The sequence below is a fragment of the Callithrix jacchus genome, chromosome 6, assembly GCF_049354715.1.
Source record: "Callithrix jacchus isolate 240 chromosome 6, calJac240_pri, whole genome shotgun sequence".
Lineage (NCBI taxonomy): Eukaryota > Metazoa > Chordata > Mammalia > Primates > Cebidae > Callithrix > Callithrix jacchus.
This window is the reverse complement of record NC_133507.1, coordinates 140,131,626-140,149,905: the sequence shown is the minus strand read 5'-3', so window position 1 is coordinate 140,149,905 and position 18,280 is coordinate 140,131,626. Positions and strand designations below refer to the sequence as shown.

The 18,280-nt window shown below is 54.0% G+C and overlaps 1 protein-coding gene across 3 annotated transcripts; it reads right to left on the bottom strand.

Annotated features, from left to right (window-relative positions):
* Positions 1-1,228: 1,228 nt before the first annotated feature.
* SLC11A1 (solute carrier family 11 member 1) lies at positions 1,229-16,344 on the bottom strand. 3 transcript variants are annotated; one of them, XM_002749781.7, is made up of 15 exons: positions 16,242-16,344; positions 15,556-15,689; positions 14,490-14,612; positions 13,601-13,720; positions 11,727-11,833; positions 11,296-11,366; positions 10,896-10,963; positions 10,572-10,727; positions 8,607-8,765; positions 6,660-6,749; positions 6,452-6,571; positions 5,243-5,392; positions 3,914-3,987; positions 3,320-3,473; positions 1,229-3,179 (listed from the first exon to the last, which is right to left on the bottom strand). In XM_002749781.7, the coding sequence occupies exons 1-15, from the start codon at positions 16,246-16,248 to the stop codon at positions 3,069-3,071; spliced, it is 1,644 nt and encodes a 547-aa protein (XP_002749827.5). In that variant the 5' UTR covers positions 16,249-16,344; the 3' UTR covers positions 1,229-3,068. The 3 variants fall into 3 exon arrangements, 2 of the variants coding, with proteins under 2 accessions (XP_002749827.5, XP_008997730.4); XR_013519106.1 differs by having other exon boundaries at positions 2,779-3,179; positions 3,914-4,022; XM_008999482.5 differs by lacking the exon at positions 8,607-8,765 and having other exon boundaries at positions 2,778-3,179.
* Between the last annotated feature and the right edge of the window lie 1,936 nt (positions 16,345-18,280).

Here is an 18,280-nt window from a genome sequence, read left to right as displayed (position 1 = left end):
CGTAGCCTCGCCCCTGGCCTGGGTTGGGTGACGCGCCTTCCTCTCCCTCCTGTTCTCCCACTGTGAAGGGGGCTGGAACCTGGCCGCTCTACCCCCACCCACAATTCCCAGACGGGCCGTCCTGAGCTCACCGGATTCCTCAGGGATCCCCCCACCTCCTCCACCCCCACCTATAGGCACTTCAAGCCTTGGCCCTTGCAGGTCTCTTCCCAGGGAGACCTAACCCCTCCTCCCAAGCTCCCTTTGCGGCCAAGGCAGCCGCGCCTTTTGCTTGGAGTCCTGAACTTCTCTTCCCGCGCCTCGGGGCGGGTAGTTACGGAGTGAGTCGCGAAGCTAGTAGGATTGCGTGGCCGGGGGCGAGGGGGGGGTCCTTCGGGTATCCTCATTGGGGTTGTCTACACCCAGCTGCTGTACCCCTCTATCTCTACAGGTGGGGGTCGCAGTATGCATTCTTATTTTTTTCTGTTTTATCGATTCGCACCCCACGAAAAATAAAATCTTGGGCGCCGCAAGTCAAACGGGGAGGGGCAGGAACGGGATTCAGCAAGGTGCTGTCTGGCACCTGTGGATTAGGAAGCGTCTCTTCCAACCCAGACCCTTCAGCTTCCCCATCTGCCAAATGGGGCTGGTAAAAGCCCAACCCAGGGGGATGAGGAGGGCGTGCAGAAAGTCGGGGTGCGCTCAGAAGGCTCCTGGGGAGTGCCAAGTACGACCACGCCCTCCCTGAGGGGCCTAAAGGGAGTTTCCAGAAGAGCACCTCTGCACCCCTCTTCCTGGTGGGTAGATCTGACCTTGGGCTGGGAGGATTAGAGCTACTATGGGAATGGGGGCAGCCCTAAGTAGGTGCCTTCCAGTCTCCAAATGACTGACCTTGGTGCGATCTCATCAATAGCCCTTTGCCCAGGCCCTGGGTAGCCCCTCAGCCAGCCCTCCGCGCCTTCTTGACCAACCTGCCCATTCCTCTGCGGTCCCCCCAGTCCTGCCCCACAAAATCTAAGACGTCCCTAGAAGGCTTCATGCATTGGCAGATGTGCGTACACAGGTACCCATGCTCCTGGCCCTCTCATTCCTCCTGGACAGTCCGGTCGGCACTTCCCCCCACCCCCGAACCGTGTTCAGCAAGATTCAGTCCCCTTCCCTGGCTGGCCTCACCGGCAGCGCCCTTCACCGCATCCTGTCACCGCGACTTGTTTGCACAGCTGTCTCCCGCCACTGGAGTGTGGGGCCCTTGAGAGCTGACACCTTTAATTCGGGACTTTGCCTCCCTCCCCTACTTGTAACACAGGGCCTGGCAAAGGACTGGCACTCAATGCCAAGTGAATTCACGAGAGGGGTTGTGTAGAGGGTACAACTGGGGCATTTCCAGGAGGCTGAAGGATCTGGGAGATGCCTTTCTTCGCTACACGTCCCCCATTCATTTTCAGCTAGCACCCATCTCCAGTGCCAACCCCAGAGAAGGAGTCGGGCGACCCTGTTGCCCAGGTACCCTTTGCAGCACGGCCCAGGTCGCACCAGACCGGTCCCATCCCTTCTCTCCTTGAGGGACCCACTCGCATCGTTGCCCTTTTAAGAAAGACGAAATTCTCATAAACAAGCGTCCGGACCGGAACGCGGAGCCAAGCCGCCTGCCCTGCTGGGTCCCTGGGAAATCGGGGGTTCCTCCAGGGGCAGCACCCGACCCAAGTTCAACTCTAGGGAAAGGCCCGGTGGCTCCTCCTCGCTGCCGCACTCCGCGGGTGTAGGGCTGGGGTCCGAGGGACCCTAGGAGGTTGGAGGAGGGACTTGGGGGAGCCTAGAAACAGCCTAGGGAGTGTCTACAAAGTGCAGCCCTTGAATGGGGCGAAGGGACTGCCAGCCGCTCCCTAAGGCAGAGGGGGCTCCCTGCCCACAAGGCTTCCCCCCACCCACTCTCCCCGAAGGCTTCCGGGGCTCCTAGGCGCGAGCCCCGAGCGCCCGCCCCGCCGTCGTTTCGCCTGGCGGGGAGGGGAGAGGCCAAGGCGGGAGGGCCTACGTGGATAATGTCTCCACCCCTAGGAGGAGCAGTCAGCGGAGAGGGAGCTGTAACCGCGCGGCGTGGGAGTCGCGGCCGCCGGGTCCCTTGAGGAAACGGCAAAAAACTTGGGCCTCAGAGGCATGGACTCTTGAGTTCCTTATGACCTGGTGCCTGACGGAGAAAGAAGCTCACCTCCGTTTTACTGTCTGGAAAAATGGATTGCAGGCGGAACAGAAAGGCTGCGGCGAATAGGTGCAGACCAGACCCAGGCATAGGGGTCTTCTGAATGCTTTAGAGACTTGGTGCCTTCCGGATTCCCGTCCCCTGCTCCTTTGGATGAGAAGCTAACGAGTATTTATTTAACTTTAATCATGCTGGGTGTGGTGGCTCATGCCTGTAATTCCCAGCACGTTGGGAGGCGGAGGTGGGCGATCACTGGAATCCAGCAGTTCGAGACCAGCCTCGCCAGCATGGCAAAACCCGTCTCTACTAAAAATACAAAAATTAGCTGGGCCGGGTGGCGCAGGCCACTCCCGGGGCTGAATCACGAGAATTGTTTGAACCCGGGAGGCGTAGGTTGCAATGAGCCAAGATCCCGCCGTTGGGCTTCAGCCTGGGCCACAGAGTGAGACCCTTTCCTTGTCTCAAATAAATAAATAAATAAATAAAATACCATTCATCAGACTCTATTTTAAGCTCTAGTTTGGAATCTGTGTCCTGCCCAAGCCTCCAAGTCCCCCAGTCCCTATCCCACCTGCCCTTTGGCTATCAGATCGGTGAATAAATACCTTTTGAATTTTTTTTTTTTTTTTTGGCTCCAAGTGCCAGGCACTGTATTTAAAGTGCTTAACCTCCATGGCAAGGGTGTTGGTGTCTCCATTTTACAGATGAGGACACTGAGACCCAGAGGGTAATCACATGGCTATGTTAGGAAATAGCAGGTCCCTGAGGCTCCCCAGGTTCACCGGCCTCAGGAAGTGTCCCACTCCATCCTGCTGCCTGCATGCGTCCCCTCCACATCCAACAGGCCAGTCGTGCCATCCATGCCACTCGCAGCTGGGTTCCAGGTGTGGGCCTAGCCAGAGGTCTCCCCTTCCTGGTTCTCTTCAAGGAGCCCATACAGGAAGTGGCGGTGGGAGCTGTGGGCCAGAAAGGTGGCTCCGTGGGCAAGGCAACAGGTCCAGACCTGGGGGAGGGGTGACCATGAGTTGGGGAGAGGCCAACACCTCTGGGGAAGCCCCAGTGTGTCCCCCCAGATCCTCCCGATTGGTTGCCTCCTGTCTTTGCCTTACCCATGCCCAAGGCACCCCCCCGGCCCTACTGTACCAGGTAGGTGGTGAGGCCCAGGTAGCCTGTGGCTAGCAGGGCCGCAAGGCTGAAGTAGGCAGGGTGTGGCAGGCTGGGCAGGTAGCTGATCACGAAGTAGAGGTTGATGGCACAGACTAGCGCCATGATGGAGGCGGTGACGGCCTTGCTCAGCCTGGGGGACATAAGAGAGGCTCAGGACTGGCTGGAGGAGCTGGACAACCTGCATCCACTCCTCTTCATCTCCCAGTGCCCACACTGGGGTGGGGGTGGATAAACAAAGGCCACTTCTCTGGGCAGCGGGACCTGGAGCAGACAGACTCCCCTGCCCACCTCCTGCCTCCTGGTCCTCCAGGCTGCACACTGGCAGGCTTTGGCAAAAGCTGAGTGGGAGGCGAGAGTGAGGAGCTCAGGCTCTAGAAACAGCCCTCTGCCCTGGATTCCAGTCTTCGCTCCCCCACTTGCTAGCTGGGTGACCCTGGGCAAGTTCCTAAGCCTCTCTGGGTCTCTGCAGCTTCATTGGGATAATGGGGAGAATTGGAACTCATACCTCTGGTTGTCTGTGAGGATGAAATGTGGTGATGTAAGTCCAGCCCTTGGGATGGGGGTACTCACGGGCCATTGGCAAACTCCTGCATGAGGGCGGGCATGCTGGTGAACGTGAGGATGGGCAGCACGGCGAAAGGGAGCTGGGAAGAGCAGCAGGAGCCGAAGCTGAGGTATCCTGCCTCAGAATATGGCAAAGGTGGGGGTAACATGGGCGTGGCTTGTCACCTTCTGCCTGGCTGTGAGCTCAACTGCCCTAATCACACTGAGCCTGCTTCCCTGTTTCCTGCCTTCTAAGGTCTTGGGCTCCAAAGCAGGAGAGCGTTTGGGGCTTTGGAACCAAGCTGCTTCAGTTTGAATCCCAGCTCTGCCACTACTAACTTAAATTTTCCCATCTGTAAAATGGGATAATGAGCCTGGGCAACATACATAGTGAACTCTTGTCTCTACTTAAAAAAAAAAAATCATCCCTCTCGAAGTGACTCACGCCTGTAATCCCTGCACTTTGGGAGGCCGAGGCAGGTGATCCACCGAGGCTGAGGCTGAGTAATCCCTGAGGTCAGGAGTTCCAGACCATCCTGGCCAACATGATGAAACTCCATCTCTACTAAAAATACAAAAAATTGACTGGGCGCGGTGGCTTATGCCTGTAATCCCAGCACTTTGGGAGGCCGAGGTGGGTGGATCATCTGAGGTCAGGGGTTCGAGACCAGCCTGACCAACATGATGAAAGCCCGTCTCTACCGAAAATGCAAAAATTAGCTGGGCATGGTGGCAGGTGCCTGTAATCCCAGCTACTCGGGAGGCTGAGGCAGAAGAATCGCTTGATCCCAGGAGGCAGAAGACGGAGTAAGCTGAAATCGTGCCACTGCAGCCTGGGTGACAGTGTGAGATTCTGTCTCAAAAAAAAAAAAAAATTAGCTGGGCCTGGTGGTGGGTGCTTGTAATCCCAGCTACTTAGAAGACCGAGGTTTGAACCTGGGAGGCGGAGGTTGTAGTGAGCCAAGATATTGCCACTGCACTCCAACCTGGGCAAAAAGAATGAAATTCCATCTCAAAAAAAAAAATTAGCTAGGTGTGGTGGCGTGCACCTGTAGTCCCAGCTACTCAAGAGCCTGAGGTGGGAGGATGGCTAGAGCCTGGGAGGGCAGGCTGCAGAGAGCCATGATGGAACCACTGCACTTCAGCCTGGGTGACAGAGGGAGACCGTCTCTGGGGGGAAAAAAAAGAAAGTCCTACCCTCCTGCCCACAGGGTGGCTTTGGGGATGGTGGGAGCCTTGTAGGCAAGATGTGCCTGGGACAGGGCCTGGCAGGCCCAGGCGAGGCTCAGCATGGGGTTGCTGGAGGTCCTGTTTAGCTCTGCGGTGGATAGGGCTAGGGGATCGCTTGCATCTCACCAGTAGACTCTGTAGCACGTTGAGCAGATCATTGAGGCCTGACAAGTCCCTCAGGTCCCGAAAGACAGCTACAAGCACGGTGGGCAGGATGGCACAGGAGCGGGTGAGGAGGACACGGGCGAAGCGTGACCACCGGAGCTTCAGGAAGCCCTGGGGTGGGGGTAATTGCCTTGGTGGGGAGTAGACAGGACTGGGATTCAGAGTAGAGATCCTCTGTAGTCCCTCCACCCCTCATGCCTGGGGCATGCTCTACTTTTCCACTGCCGAATTGGAGGCAGCTCTGTCCCTAGGTGGCAAGAGGGGATGGATGGGAACAAATGGGGGGCTCTCATCCATAGCTCGTTGCTGAAGACTAAACAGTTTTGGGGAAACGGCTCCTGTTAGTCCTGGGTCTGCAGCTTCTGGCAAGTCGCCTCGCCTGTCCGGATCTCAATTTTCTCATCTGTAAAATGGGGCTTATAATGTCTCTCTCTGGGCTACATGAAGGACCCAAAGGCTGGGTGGCTCACGTCTGTAATCCCAGCACGTTGGGAAGCCAAGGCGGGAAGATCACTTGAGCCCAGGAGTTCGAGACCAGACTTGGCAAACATAGGAAGACCACATCTCTACAAATAATTTTTTTTTTTTTTTTTTGAGACGAAGTTCCGCTCTTGTTACCCAGGCTGGAGTGCAATGGCGCGATCTCAGCTCACCGCAACCTCCGCCTCCTGGGTTCAGGCAATTCTCCTGCCTCAGCCTCCTGAGTAGCTGGGATTACAGGCACGCGCCACCATGCCCAGCTAATTTTTTGTATTTTTAGTAGAGACGGGGTTTCACCATGTTGATCAGGAAGGTCTCGATCTCTTGACCTCATGATCCACCCGCCTCGGCCTCCCAAAGTGCTGGGATTACAGGCGTGAGCCACCGCGCCCGGCCCCTCTACAAATAATTTTAAAAATTAGCCTGGTGCAGTAGGTGGCATGAGCCTGTGGTCCCAACGACTCAGGAGGCTGAGGTTGAGGCTGCAGCGAGTCGTCGTCGTGCCACTGCACTCCTGCCTGAGCAACAGAGCAAAATTCTGCCAAAAAAAAGAGAAAAGAAAAAAAAAAAAGAAAGAAAAAGAAAAGAAGGAAAGAAAGAAAAGGATCCACAAGGTCCGGAGTCCTAGCCCCAGTTGTGCGCCTGCTGTCATTGGACCCCTTGCCATCCCGGGCCCGCCCCCTGCCCCACCTCCATCACGAACTGTCCCGCGTAGGTGCCAGTCATGGTGGAGCTCTGCCCGGCTGCCAGGAGACCTATGGCCCAAATGTAGAGGGCCGCGGGGCCAAACAGGCAGCCCAGGATCACGCCCTGCAGGGACAGAGTGTGGTCTGACCGGTGGCCCCAGCCCACCATCTCCTGGTCACGCCCTCCTCTCCCCCGCCTCCGCCGTGCTCACCCCCTGGTAAATGTCCACGGCCACGGTGGCGTTGTTCATGGGGAAGATCTTGGTGTAGTCGTGGAGGCTGCTGTTGGCACAGATGTTGAACTGCGGGTACCCGGGCAGTAGGCAGTAGGAGGAAGATGTGAGGAGCACCCTCAGTCTTGGGAAACCAGACACCTAGCCTTGACCAGGGTTCCAAAACTGGTGGCCCCAGGCTGAATCTGGCCGGACATATTTTGTTTGGCTAATAAAATAAGTCGGGTTTTGTTTTGCTTTGCTTTTATGTTTTGTAGCGACAAGGGTCTGGTCATGTTGCCCAGGCTGGTCTTGAACTCACAGGCTCAAGCGAGCTACCTGCCTCGGCCTCCCAAAGTGCTGGGATTACAGGCGTGAGCCACTGCGCCCAGCCGGTCTGTTTTTTTTTTTTAATGTGGATTTGTTGCCAACATTTAAAATTGAGAAGGCTTGACATGAGAACCCAGTTTCCAGCTTCTTTTAGGTTTGTGAGAGCTGGCATCAATCCACACAGACAGCTGGCTGGCATGCCTGGCTTCCCCTCCTCACACTATCCACTTCCCTTAGCTCTGCACCCCTGCCTGGTCTTGAAGACAAGGGTTGGCAATCCCGATTTTGACCTCTCTCCTTGTGCCAAGGAACAGTGAGACCCAGGGAGGAGAGTGTGACCTCCCAAGGAAATAGAGCAAGGCAGTGGCAGTGCCCAGGTCCTTGGAGGCCTGGCCACCCCTCCTCCCACAGGGCTCAACATTTAGGAAGCCCCAACCCTGGCTGCCGTTAGTTGTTAGAGCCTCATGACCAAGATACACTCAGAAGGGGAGACAGATACAGAGACACAGGTTGCAGGTCCCAGAGAGTCAGGGAGGAGCTGGCTATTTCCTTTCCCAGTGTTAGCAACAAATGTCACCTCTTCCAAGAAGCCTTTCCTGAATACCTAGGCTAATGCAAACCCCATCTCCACACCCCCAGCTATGCTTCTTCACCCCACCCCTTTATTTCTTTTCTTTTCTTTTTTTTTTTTTTTTTTTTGAGATGGAGTTACGCTCTTGTTGCCCAGGCTGGAGTGCAATGGCTCGATCTCGGCTCACTGCAACCTCTGCCTCCCAGGTTCAAGCAATTCTCCTGCCTCAGCCTCCTGAGTAGCTGGGATTACAGGCATGCACCACCACACCCAGCTAATTTTTGTATTTTTAGTAGATATGGGGTTTTACCATGTTGGCCAGGCTGGTCTTGAACTTCTGACCTCAGGTAAGCCACCCACCTCTGCCTCCCAAAGTGCTGGGATTACAAGTGTGAACCACTGCGCCTGGCCTCTTTTCTATCCATCCCTCCCTCCGTTTCCTCCTTCCTTCCTTCTTTTTTGATGGAGTCTTGCTCTGTCGCCAGGCTGGAGTGCAGTGGCTCCATCTCGGCTCACTGCAACCTCTGCCTCCCGAGTTCAAGCAATTCTCCTGCTCAGCCTCCTGAGTAGCTGGGACTACAGGCACACACCACCACTCCTGGCTGAATTTTTGTATTTTAGTAAAGATGGGATTTCACCACGTTGGCCAGGATGGTCTCGATCTCCTGACCTCTTGATCTGCCCGCCTCAGCCTCCCAAAGTGCTGGGATTACAGGCATGAGCCACCAAGCCTGGCCCACCCCCTTTATTTCTTCCCACTCTGCACTTCTCTTGGGTATCATTCCTGTCTGCTCACCTCCCTCCCTATTTAAGCTGCAAGAGAGCAGGGTCTTTGTAGCATTGACTGCTGTATCCCCAGGGTCTAAGATGCACTTGGTACATAACAAATGCTCAATAATTATTGGCTGAATGAATGATATCTACCGACAGGGAAGATGATCAGGGCAGAGACTCAGAAGGGCTCAGCTGTATTGCCTAGGGTCCTCTGCAAGGCTTACAGGACACAAATATGGGTGTGGCCTCAGGGGCAGGGAAAAGTGTCTCACCGCAGCCTGGTTGGTTTGCTGGTAGAAGGCCTGCCCAAAGACAGCCATGACAAAGAGGTTGATGATAAAGGAGACAGACAGGGCAGCAGTGGCCTCAATCAGGAAGTACATGTTGGCTTCTCGGATGTCCACTCGGCGGGCCCGGTCTATCTCTCGAGACTATGAAGGTCAAAGGGGGAGGGAAGGGCCAAAATCCCTCGGAACCACCACAGTGTCCCCACCCTCACATTTCTTTCTTTTTTTTTTTTTTTTTTTCCTGAGGCAGAGTCTCACTCTGTTGCCCAGGCTGAAGTGCAATGGCGCGATCTCAGCTCACTACAACCTCTGCCTCCTGGATGCAAGTGATTCTCTTGCCTCAGCCTCCCAAGTAGCTGGAATTACAGGTGACTGCCACCACGCCTGGCTAATTTTTTTGTATTGTTAGTAGAGATAGGGTTTCACCATATTGGCCAGGCTGGTCTCGAACTCCTGACCTCAGGTTATCTGCCTGTCTTGGCTTCCCAAGGTGCTGGGATTACAGGCATGAGCCACTGCACCCGGCCATTATTTAATTTTTTAGAGACAGGTCATGTTCTGTCACCCAGGCTGGAGTGCATGAGTCACTGCAGCCTCCAACTCATGGGCTCCAGTGATCCTCCTGTCCCAGCGTACTGAGTAGCTGGGACCACAGACACATGTCAGCACACCCCGTTAATATTTAAATTTTCTGTAGAGACAGGGTCTTGCTGAAGCTGGTCTTGAACTCCTGGGCTCAAGCAATTCTCCTGTCTTGGCCTCCTAAAGTGCTGGATTACAGGCGTGAGCCACTGTTAGGGACCCAAGCCTTGTTCATTTCTGCCTCATGGCCTTTGCACTTGCTTTCCCTCTGCTTGTAATATTGTTTCCCTGATCTGCCTCCCCAATTTTCAGTCATTCTGTCATATTTCTCTCTTTTGTTTATTTCAGAGTCCCTTTCACAATCTTTTTTTTTCGAGATGGAGTCTTGTTCTGTCACCAGGCTGGAGTGCAGTGGTACAATCTTGGCTCACTGCAACCTCCATCTCCTGGGTTCAAGTGATTCTCCAGCTTCAGCTTCCCAAGTAGCTAGGATTACAGGTGCATTCCACCACGCCCAGCTAATTTTTGTATTTTTAGTAGAGATGGGGTTTCACCATGTTGGCCAGGATGGTCTCAATCTTTTGACCTCATGATCTGCCCACCTCAGCCTCCCGAAGTGCTGGCATTACAGGTGTGAGCCACCATGCTCGGCTAATTTTTTTTTTTTGAGACAGAGTCTTGCTGTGTCACTCAGGCTGGAGTGGTGGTATCTCAACTCACTGCAGCCTCTACCTCCCTGGCTCAAGCCTTGACCTTCTGAGTAACTAGGACTACAGGTATATACAATGCCTAGCTAATTTATTTTTTATTTTTTGTTGGTAGAGATGGGGTTTCACCATGTTGCCCAGGCTGGTCTCTAACTCCTGGGCTCTAGTGATCCACCTGCCTCAGTCTCCCAAAGTGTTGGGATTACAGGCGTGAGCCACCTCACCTGGCCCTATAATTCTTTTTTTTTTTTTTTTTTGGCTCTATCTCCGCTCATCACAACCTCCGCCTCGTGGGTTCAAGCGATTCTCCTGCCTCAGTCTCCCGAATAGCTGGGATTGCAGGCTGGTCTCGAACTCCTGACCTCGGGATCCTCCCACCTCAGTCTCCCAAAGTGCTGGGATTACAGACCTGAGCCCCCGCGCCCAGCCTATAATTCTTTCCTCTGTTTACTTGCTTGGCGTCCGTCCACCTCACTAGCATGCAAACTCTAGAAGGGCAGGGGCATTGACTGTCTGTTCCTCCCAGCGCACTGTAGACACTCCGTTATTACAGACTCTGAAAATCCTGACGGAAGGAGGCAGAGAGGAGGGGCTCCAGGCTTGGAGGCGGGGCCAACATGGCTCTGAGTTAGGGGTCTTCCTTCCCCTCCCCTTTGCTCACCTTGACTAGGGCCGAGTGCAGGTAGATGTTGTGGGGCATGATGATGGCGCCAACAATGCCCACCGCCTGCAGCAGCTCGGGGTGGCCGCAGCCCGGGCACAAGGGCAGGAACAGACCCCGAAGAAGCGCCCCTTGCGCAGGACGCGCCACCACATACTGCAGGGAGGAGCCTGGTGAGGACAAGCCCCGCCCCTCGCAACCACGCCGCGGTCACCTCTTCTCAGCCTCCATCCCCACCCCGGTCCCCCGCAGCTAGGGGGCCGAGGGAAGGGGAGAGAAATGATCTTGGGACTCGCGAAGGCAGTTGAAGCACTGGCTTCCTACCTCATAGCCAAAGGTCAAGGCCATAATGGTTATAAGCAGTGCAAAAAAAGCTTCCAGCTTCCGCAACCCTGCAAGGCAGAGCAAACAAACCAAGCAAATCAACGAAAAACATCTGTAACATCAACAATTCGTAATGGCGAATACTACCAGCGCTTCCAGGCACAGTGCCAAGCACTTAACATAGGTGACCTCACTCAGTCCTTACAACCACCCTCTGATGTCTGTGCTATTATTTCCCCATGTTACAGGTGAAGAAAGAGATGTTCACGTAACTTTCCAGAGGTCACCCAGCAACAGTGAGGGGGCACAGGTGCGCCCCCAGGCAGCCCGATGTCAGAGCCCTTCCCAGTCCAGCACCCTCACCACCACCACTCTCCTATGAGGTGGGGTGTGCACCCACCATAGTTATCGAGGAAGAGGAAGAAGAATGTGTCCACAATGGTGATGAGGACGCCACCCCAGAGCGGGATTCTGAAACCAGAGTGGCCTGGGTCAGCCCAGCCTGGGCCAGGAGTCACTAACTCCTATGTAGCCTCAGGGCTGGAGACAGGAATCTGGCCTCCTGGGAGCAGGACCCCAAGCCAGAGGAGAAGCCTAGCGCCCGGTGTGGCAGGGAGTTTGGGGCTGCAGTCCCAAAGTCCTGCATGACTCATATCTGTATGACTTTAGACAAATCACTTTACATTTCTGGAAAATAGAGCAGCAGCCCTATGTCAGAGGGGACAACAGAATAACATAGACTCGGGGAGGGACAAGGCGGGAGGGCGGGGGGAAGTAGCAGCAGCTGTTCCTGGCCTCTGCCTGAAGGGCTGGGTCACACTGGGGTGGTACCGTCCAGCTGAGAGCAGATTGAATGCAATGGCTGTGCCGATGACTTCCTGCATGTCGGAGCCCACAATGGCTAGCTCGATGGTCAGCCAGAGGAGGGTGCGGGGCACCTATGGGGAGGAGACCATCCTTCATCAAGGGTGGGCAGGTTACTTGTCTGTGGTCTCAGCCCTACGTGCATCTCTCCATACTCCTTGTGCTGCTGGGCTGGAAGCTTGCAAACTACATTTACAAGACAGTCTTGCCAACTGGCTTCCATTTTCGTTATGTAGAAAGAGCTTACAGGAGATGGAAAGGCAGAGATAAACCTTTTTGTTGTTGTTGTTGTGACACTCACAACAGCCAAGTCCTCAGGGTTGTGAGTGTGGTTTTTTTTTTTTTTTGAGATGGAGTCTTGCTCTGTCACCCAGGCTGGAGTGCAGTGGCTTGATCTCTGCTCACTGCAAACTTCGCCTCCCAGGTTCAAGTAATTCTCCTGCCTCAGCCTCCCGAGTAGCTGGGACTACAGGGACACGCTGCCATGCCTGTCTAATTTTTTTGTATTTTAGTAGAGACAAGGTTTTACTGTGTTACCCAGGCTGGTTGCAAACTCCGGAGCTCAGGTAATCTGCCTGCCCCGGCCTCCCAAAGTGCCACCCCGCCTGCCTGGCTGAGATAAACAATTTTTTTCCCCCGATTCCGATGGTATTTCTAGCAGTGGCACCAGGCAGCCTGTGCTCTGGTAGCACTAGCGGCTATTTCATCGGCATCAGTAATGCTTCCAGGAGCTCAGCAGCAAAGGATGAATCTGGGGCTTGTGCCAGGAGCGCAGCAGGTTTCTGATCTTTGGGTGACACCCTCTTCCGTTGCTCCTCCAGCCCTCCCAAACCTTTCAATCCCTGCATTCAATACCTTTGACATGTCTAGTGCTGTAATTTCTGTTTTCCTAACTGGACACTCACAACAGGGTCCACCCCAGCCAATGGCCATTCCTGAGCTGATGCCTCCCTGTTTTTTGTCTTGGGCACATCATGTTCCCAAATTTGAATTACCCCTTCTGTGAAATGAAATGCCTCTCATGTCCCTCTAGGCTGTATGTTGTCATTTTGAGCCTCAGTCTTTTCATCTATCAAATGGAACTGGGGCTGGGCACAGTAGCTCATGCCTGTAATCCCAGCACTTTGGGACACTGAGGTGGATGGATCATCTGAGGTCAGGAGTTCAAGACCAGCCTGGCCAACATGGTGAAACCCCCCCCCCACTAAAAATACAAAAAATTAGCTGGGCACAGTGGCGGGCACATGTAATCCCAGCTACTTGAGAGGCTAAGGCAGAATCACTTGAATTTGGGAGGTGGAGCTTACAGTGAGATGAGATCTCACCACTGTACTCCAGATTGGGCAACTGAGCGAGACTCCGACTGAAAAAAAAAAACAAGTACACACACAGTAAAGAAACAGATGAACTTGGCTGGGCGCGGTGGCTCAAGCCCGTAATCCCAGCACTTTGGGAGGCCGAGGCAGGTGGATCACGAGGTCAAGAGATCGAGACCATCCTGGTCAACATGGTGAAACCCCGTCTCTACTAGAAATACAAAAAATTAGCTGGGCATGGTGGCTTGTGCCTGTAATCCCAGCTACTCAGGAGGCTGAGGCAGGAGAATTGCCTGAACCCAGGAGGCGGAGGTTGCGGTGAGCCAAGATTGCACCATTGCACTCCAGCCTGGGTAAGGAGCGAAACTCCACCTCAAAAAAAAAAAAAAAAAAAGAAAGAAAAAGAAACAGATGGACTTGGGATGCCCCATGTGAGATCATGTATTTATTTGATCATGGAAGCTGAAAATGGCTGTTTGGGGTTTGGGGACAGAGGTTCTCCCTGTCCAGGTCCTACAAACTCACCTTAGGGTAGTAGAGATGGCAGACCTCGCCCAAGTCCTTGCCTGTCACCACGCCCAGACGTGCAGCCAGTCTCTGGCAGAGCAGGCCCAACACTGTGGCCCAGAGCAGCACCCAGAGAAGCTGTGAGGAGGCAGGGAGAGGTCTTCAGCCAGAGAGGCCAGCCTCAGAAAGCCCCTGAGCTGGTGGTACCCTCTAACCAAGGACATTCCTTGGGGAGAGGGTGGGAGAAATGGAGTCCCATTCTGGCTGGGCACTGGTAGCTAACGCCTGTAACCCCAGCACTTTAGAAGGCTAAGGTGGGAGGATTGCTTGAGTCCAAGAGTTTAAGACCAGGCTGAGCAACATAATGAGACCCTGTCTGAAAGTAAATAAATAAATTAGGCTGGGCAATGTGGCTCACGCCTGTAATACCAGCACTTTGGGAGGTCGAGGCAGTTGGATCATTTGAGGTCAGGAGTTTGAGACTAGCCTGGCCCACATAGTGAAATCCTGCCTCTACTAAAATCACAAAAATTAGCCGGGCTTGGTGGTGTGTGCCTGTAATCCCAGCTACTTGGGAGGCTGAGGCAGGAGAATCACTTGATCCCGGGAGGCAGAGGTTGCAGTGAGCCAAGATCTCTCCACTGCACTCCAGCCTGGGCAATAGAGCGAGACTCTGTCTCAGAAAATAAAATCGATGAATTTTTTTTTAAAGGGAAATCCAATCCCCCACTCCCCGCAGATGCCCCACCTTCTGGCAGGGCTGCCCTGGGAACGCTTTTCGGGCCCATTTGAACTTAATGCCAGCTCCCAGGCCACACTGGAGACACATGGCCAGCAGGGCCCTCCAACACTTAGCCTGGTCACCTCCCTCTTGAAGGTGTCCCCACTCAGGTCCCGACTCAGTTACTTTGAATCCAGCCACAGCGCCAGCCTGAAGATCCGACTCGATGTTTCCTGGGTCCAGGAAAGCAATGCTCATGAGGAAGCCGGGCCCTGTGAAGGCCCACAGCTTCCGCAGGCTGAAGGTGCCCTGTAGGGGGGTGGGGAAGTAGAGTGAGGGGGTCCTGGGTATAGGGATGCTGGCACCTGGCTTTGGTCATCCCCCAGAGGAGCCCCAATAGGCTCATCAGCTCAGCCCTCCCCTCCATGGCGTGTTCCTGGGTCTGCCACCCAGGGGATGGGGAGGGCATGGGTGGCAGAAGCAGCAGGCTCTGAAGAGTCACGGAGGAGGTGCTTTCTGGATCCGTTAAGCTCAGTAGCCAACTGGCACCTGAACTGCCTGCCCTTCTCAAGCCCTCACTTGTCAGGGCCTCAGAGTCCCCACAGGAGCCTGTCTAGGGAGATGAGGGGACCAAACCTCCCTGGCCCAGCTCCTTCCTCCCCAGCTCCTTTTCCAACCACAGGGCCTCCTCTCTGTGGTCTGCTGAGACTATGGTCCCCCAACCCTGTTCCAGGGCATGGCCTGTCGACTTAGAAATCTGCTAAAGAGCCAGGCTCGGTGGGAGGCAGAGACGGGCAGATCATGAGGTCAGGAGTTTGAGACCAACATAATGAAACCCTGTCTCTACTAAAAACACAACAAGTTAGCTGGGTGTTGTGGTGGGCGCCTATAATCCCAGCTACTTGGGAGGCTGAGGCAAGAAAATTGCTTGAACTTGGAAGGTGGAGGTTGCTGTGAGCAGAGATTACGCCATTGCACTCCAGCCCAGGCGACAGTGCGAGACTCTGTCTCAAAAAAAAGAAGGTCCTGGAAATGCAGGTGACAGCATCCTAGATGCCAGATGCCAGCCTGCAGCTTCTTCACTTCTCCCTATGACCTTTCCTAAATGCTAAAACATGTCCTCAAGGCTCCAGTCCCAGAGTTGGAAGGGACTTGCCACTCATGATCACAAAGAGACCCCATTCTCCAGCCTGTGAGAGCCCAGAGGATCCTGTCAATCTTGCAAGCCCCCAGGACATTTCCAGTGTCCCACCGGTTTCGTGTCTGGGATGGGGATCTTCTCGCTCAGGTAGGTCTCTCTGGGAGGTACTTGCTGTGGTCCTGGGCTGGTGGGGCTTGAGATGGAGCCATAGCTGGACCTGCTCAGCCTCTGGGGACCCTTGTCACCTGTGGGGGCCCATGAAGCATGGTGAATGTCCTGCCTCTTTAGTTAAAGCTCCCTGCTCCCTTCCCACCTCCTACTCTTGGAAAATTGGAGAAACTAAGGTCCCTGACCCCCTCTTGGGTCCATCACCTCCACCCCTCGACCAACCATTCCAGGTGTGTGGGAGGTGGCAACTTCTGAATCACTGTCCTCTCATGTGAGCACAGATGCCCAGAGGCAGATCTCCTGCCACAGAGGATGCAGAGACCCTGAGCTCTAAGAAGGGCAAGCTGAGGCCACATGTCTGCCCCTTGCCCGGATCCCCCACCTCCTCCAGCAGCCCAGAAAACTCGAGGGGCTTTGATCCATGGGCTTCAGACAAAGGAAAGGTAGACCCGGTAGGGTTGTCAAGGACTGCCCCACAGTGAGAATGATCTGGTGTCCAGAACTGTGTTCTAGACCAGGACTCCCACGGAGGACCAGGGGCTTTCTTGCTTCCTCAAGTCTCTATCAGCCTAGTGACCTCTTCCATCCCACCCTTTAATCAGGCTCTGTCTCTAGGGGCCACTACTCACCTGTCATTGGAATGCCAACTTCAGGTACTCTGGGAGTGTGAGCAGTGCTCTGGGCAGCACCTCAGCCTGCACCCCTTCTCTGGATGCTGGTGCAAGTGAGAGTGAGAGCCCACACCCTGCTACCCATCCGCAGCCGAGGGCCCTGCCTCTTACATCAACATTCACTTCACAGCTGCAGATTCACACACACACACACAACATGGGGCGTTGTGAAACATTTTCCAAAGGCAGAAGTGGGCAGCCCTGGCGGAAGGGTCTGGTCACCCATGGAGTGGACCTTTGTTCCCCTCCCAGCCTGCCCTATGCCCCACAGCACATCTGTTCCCCTTCCAGGCACCTCGTGTTCTGTGCCTCCCAAGTTAGCTCTGATTTCAGACACTTCCTGCCCCTTGTGCATTCATGTCAATATCCCATGACCACACCTCCCTTTGCCCCCCAACACACATACAGTGGCAGGCCTTTCTTCTCCTCTTTGATCTGGAGTTCCAAGACCCCTGGTTGGCCTAATTCGAGTCTTCATGTCCTCAAAGACCCCAGTTTCCCTTTGAGGACCTCAGAGGAGAGACACTGCAGAAGGGACATGCATTAAAAATTCAGGCCGAGGATGTCCCCAGAAGATAGGGCACTGGGATCTGGTCCTGGTTCAACCACTGATTCACTTGAGATTGTCACCAGATCATGTCCCTTCTCAGAGTTGTTTATTCTATTTATTTCCCCTTTTTTTTTAGAGACAAGGTTTTGCTGTGTCACCCAGGCTGGAGTGAAGTGTGAAGTGCAGTGGTGCCATCATAGTTCACTGCAGCCTCAATCCTTTTTTTTTTTTTTAAAGATGGAGTTTCACCATGATGGCCAGGCAGGTCTTGAACTCCTGACCTCAGATGATCCACCTACCTCAGCCTCCCAAAGTGCAAGGATTACAGGCGTGAGCCACTGCACCCGGCCTTTTTTTTTTTTTTTTTTTTTGAGACTGAGTTTTGCTCTGTCACCTAGTCTGGAGTGCAGTGGCACCATCTCAGCTTACTGTAAACTCCGCCTCCCAGATGCAAGTGATTCCCCTGCTGCCGCCTCCCCAGTAGCTGGGACTGCAGGCACATACCACCACACCTGGCTATTTTTTTTGGATTATTATTATTATTATTTTGAGATGGAGTTTTGTTCTTGTTGCCTAGGCTGGAATGCAATGACATGATATCGGCTCACTGCAACCTCTACCTCCCAGGTTCAAGTGATTCTCCTGCCTCAGCCTCCTGAGTAGCTGGGATTACAGGCATCTGCCACCACGCCTGGCTAATTTTGTATTTTTAGTAGAGATGGGGTTTCTCCATGTTGGTCAGGGTGGTCTCAAACTCCTGACCTCAGGTAATCCACCCATCTCAGCCTCCCAAAATGCTAGGATTACAGGCGTGAGCCACCATGCCTGGCTAATTTTTTGTATTTTTAATGGAGACAGGGTTTCACCGTGTTAGCCAGGATGGTGGAAAATTCACACATTCGGTGTCAGAAGTGCTGAGAGTAGAGAAACAGAGTTTTTCCTTCGAGAGAGGTTTTCAGGCCCAGATTTGAACTGGGTTATAATTTATCCCTATGTTGAGTCAAAAACTTTTTTTTTTTTTGAGTCAGAGTCTCACTCTGTCACCCAGGCTGGAGTGCAGTGGCATGATCATGGCTCACTGTATCCTCAAAGTCCCAGGCTCAGCCTCCTGAGTAGCTGGGACTATAGGCACATGCTACCAAGCCTGGCTAATTTTTGTAGAGACATGGTTTTAAAATGTTGCCTAGGCTGATCTCAAACTCCTGGGCTCAAGCGATCCGCCTGCCTCAGACTCCCCAAGTGCTGGGATTACAGGGTTGAGCCACCTTGTCTGACCCAGTCAAAAACTTAGATGAAGCTTGGGAGGCTAGGGTGGGAGAAGCAGCCAATTTTATGGTTCTTCATGGATGGGAGAGGCTGGAGGAACTCCAGAGGTGTGGGAAAAGGGATGAATGATGGGTTCAGTGAGGCGACAGCAGCATTGTGTTGTCATTCACTGTGCAATCCT

What these genes read in the sequence shown, in the direction of transcription:
- SLC11A1 (XM_002749781.7), bottom strand. An exon ending in GCGCTGTGGCTGGATTCAAA is followed by an intron (nt 13,721 to 14,489) that starts GTAACTGAGTCG and finishes GCCTCCTCACAG; the next exon opens with CTTCTCTGGGTGCTGCTCTG. An exon ending in ACGTGCTACAGAGTCTACTG is followed by an intron (nt 3,988 to 5,242) that starts GTGAGATGCAAG and finishes TGCTCTTCCCAG; the next exon opens with CTCCCTTTCGCCGTGCTGCC.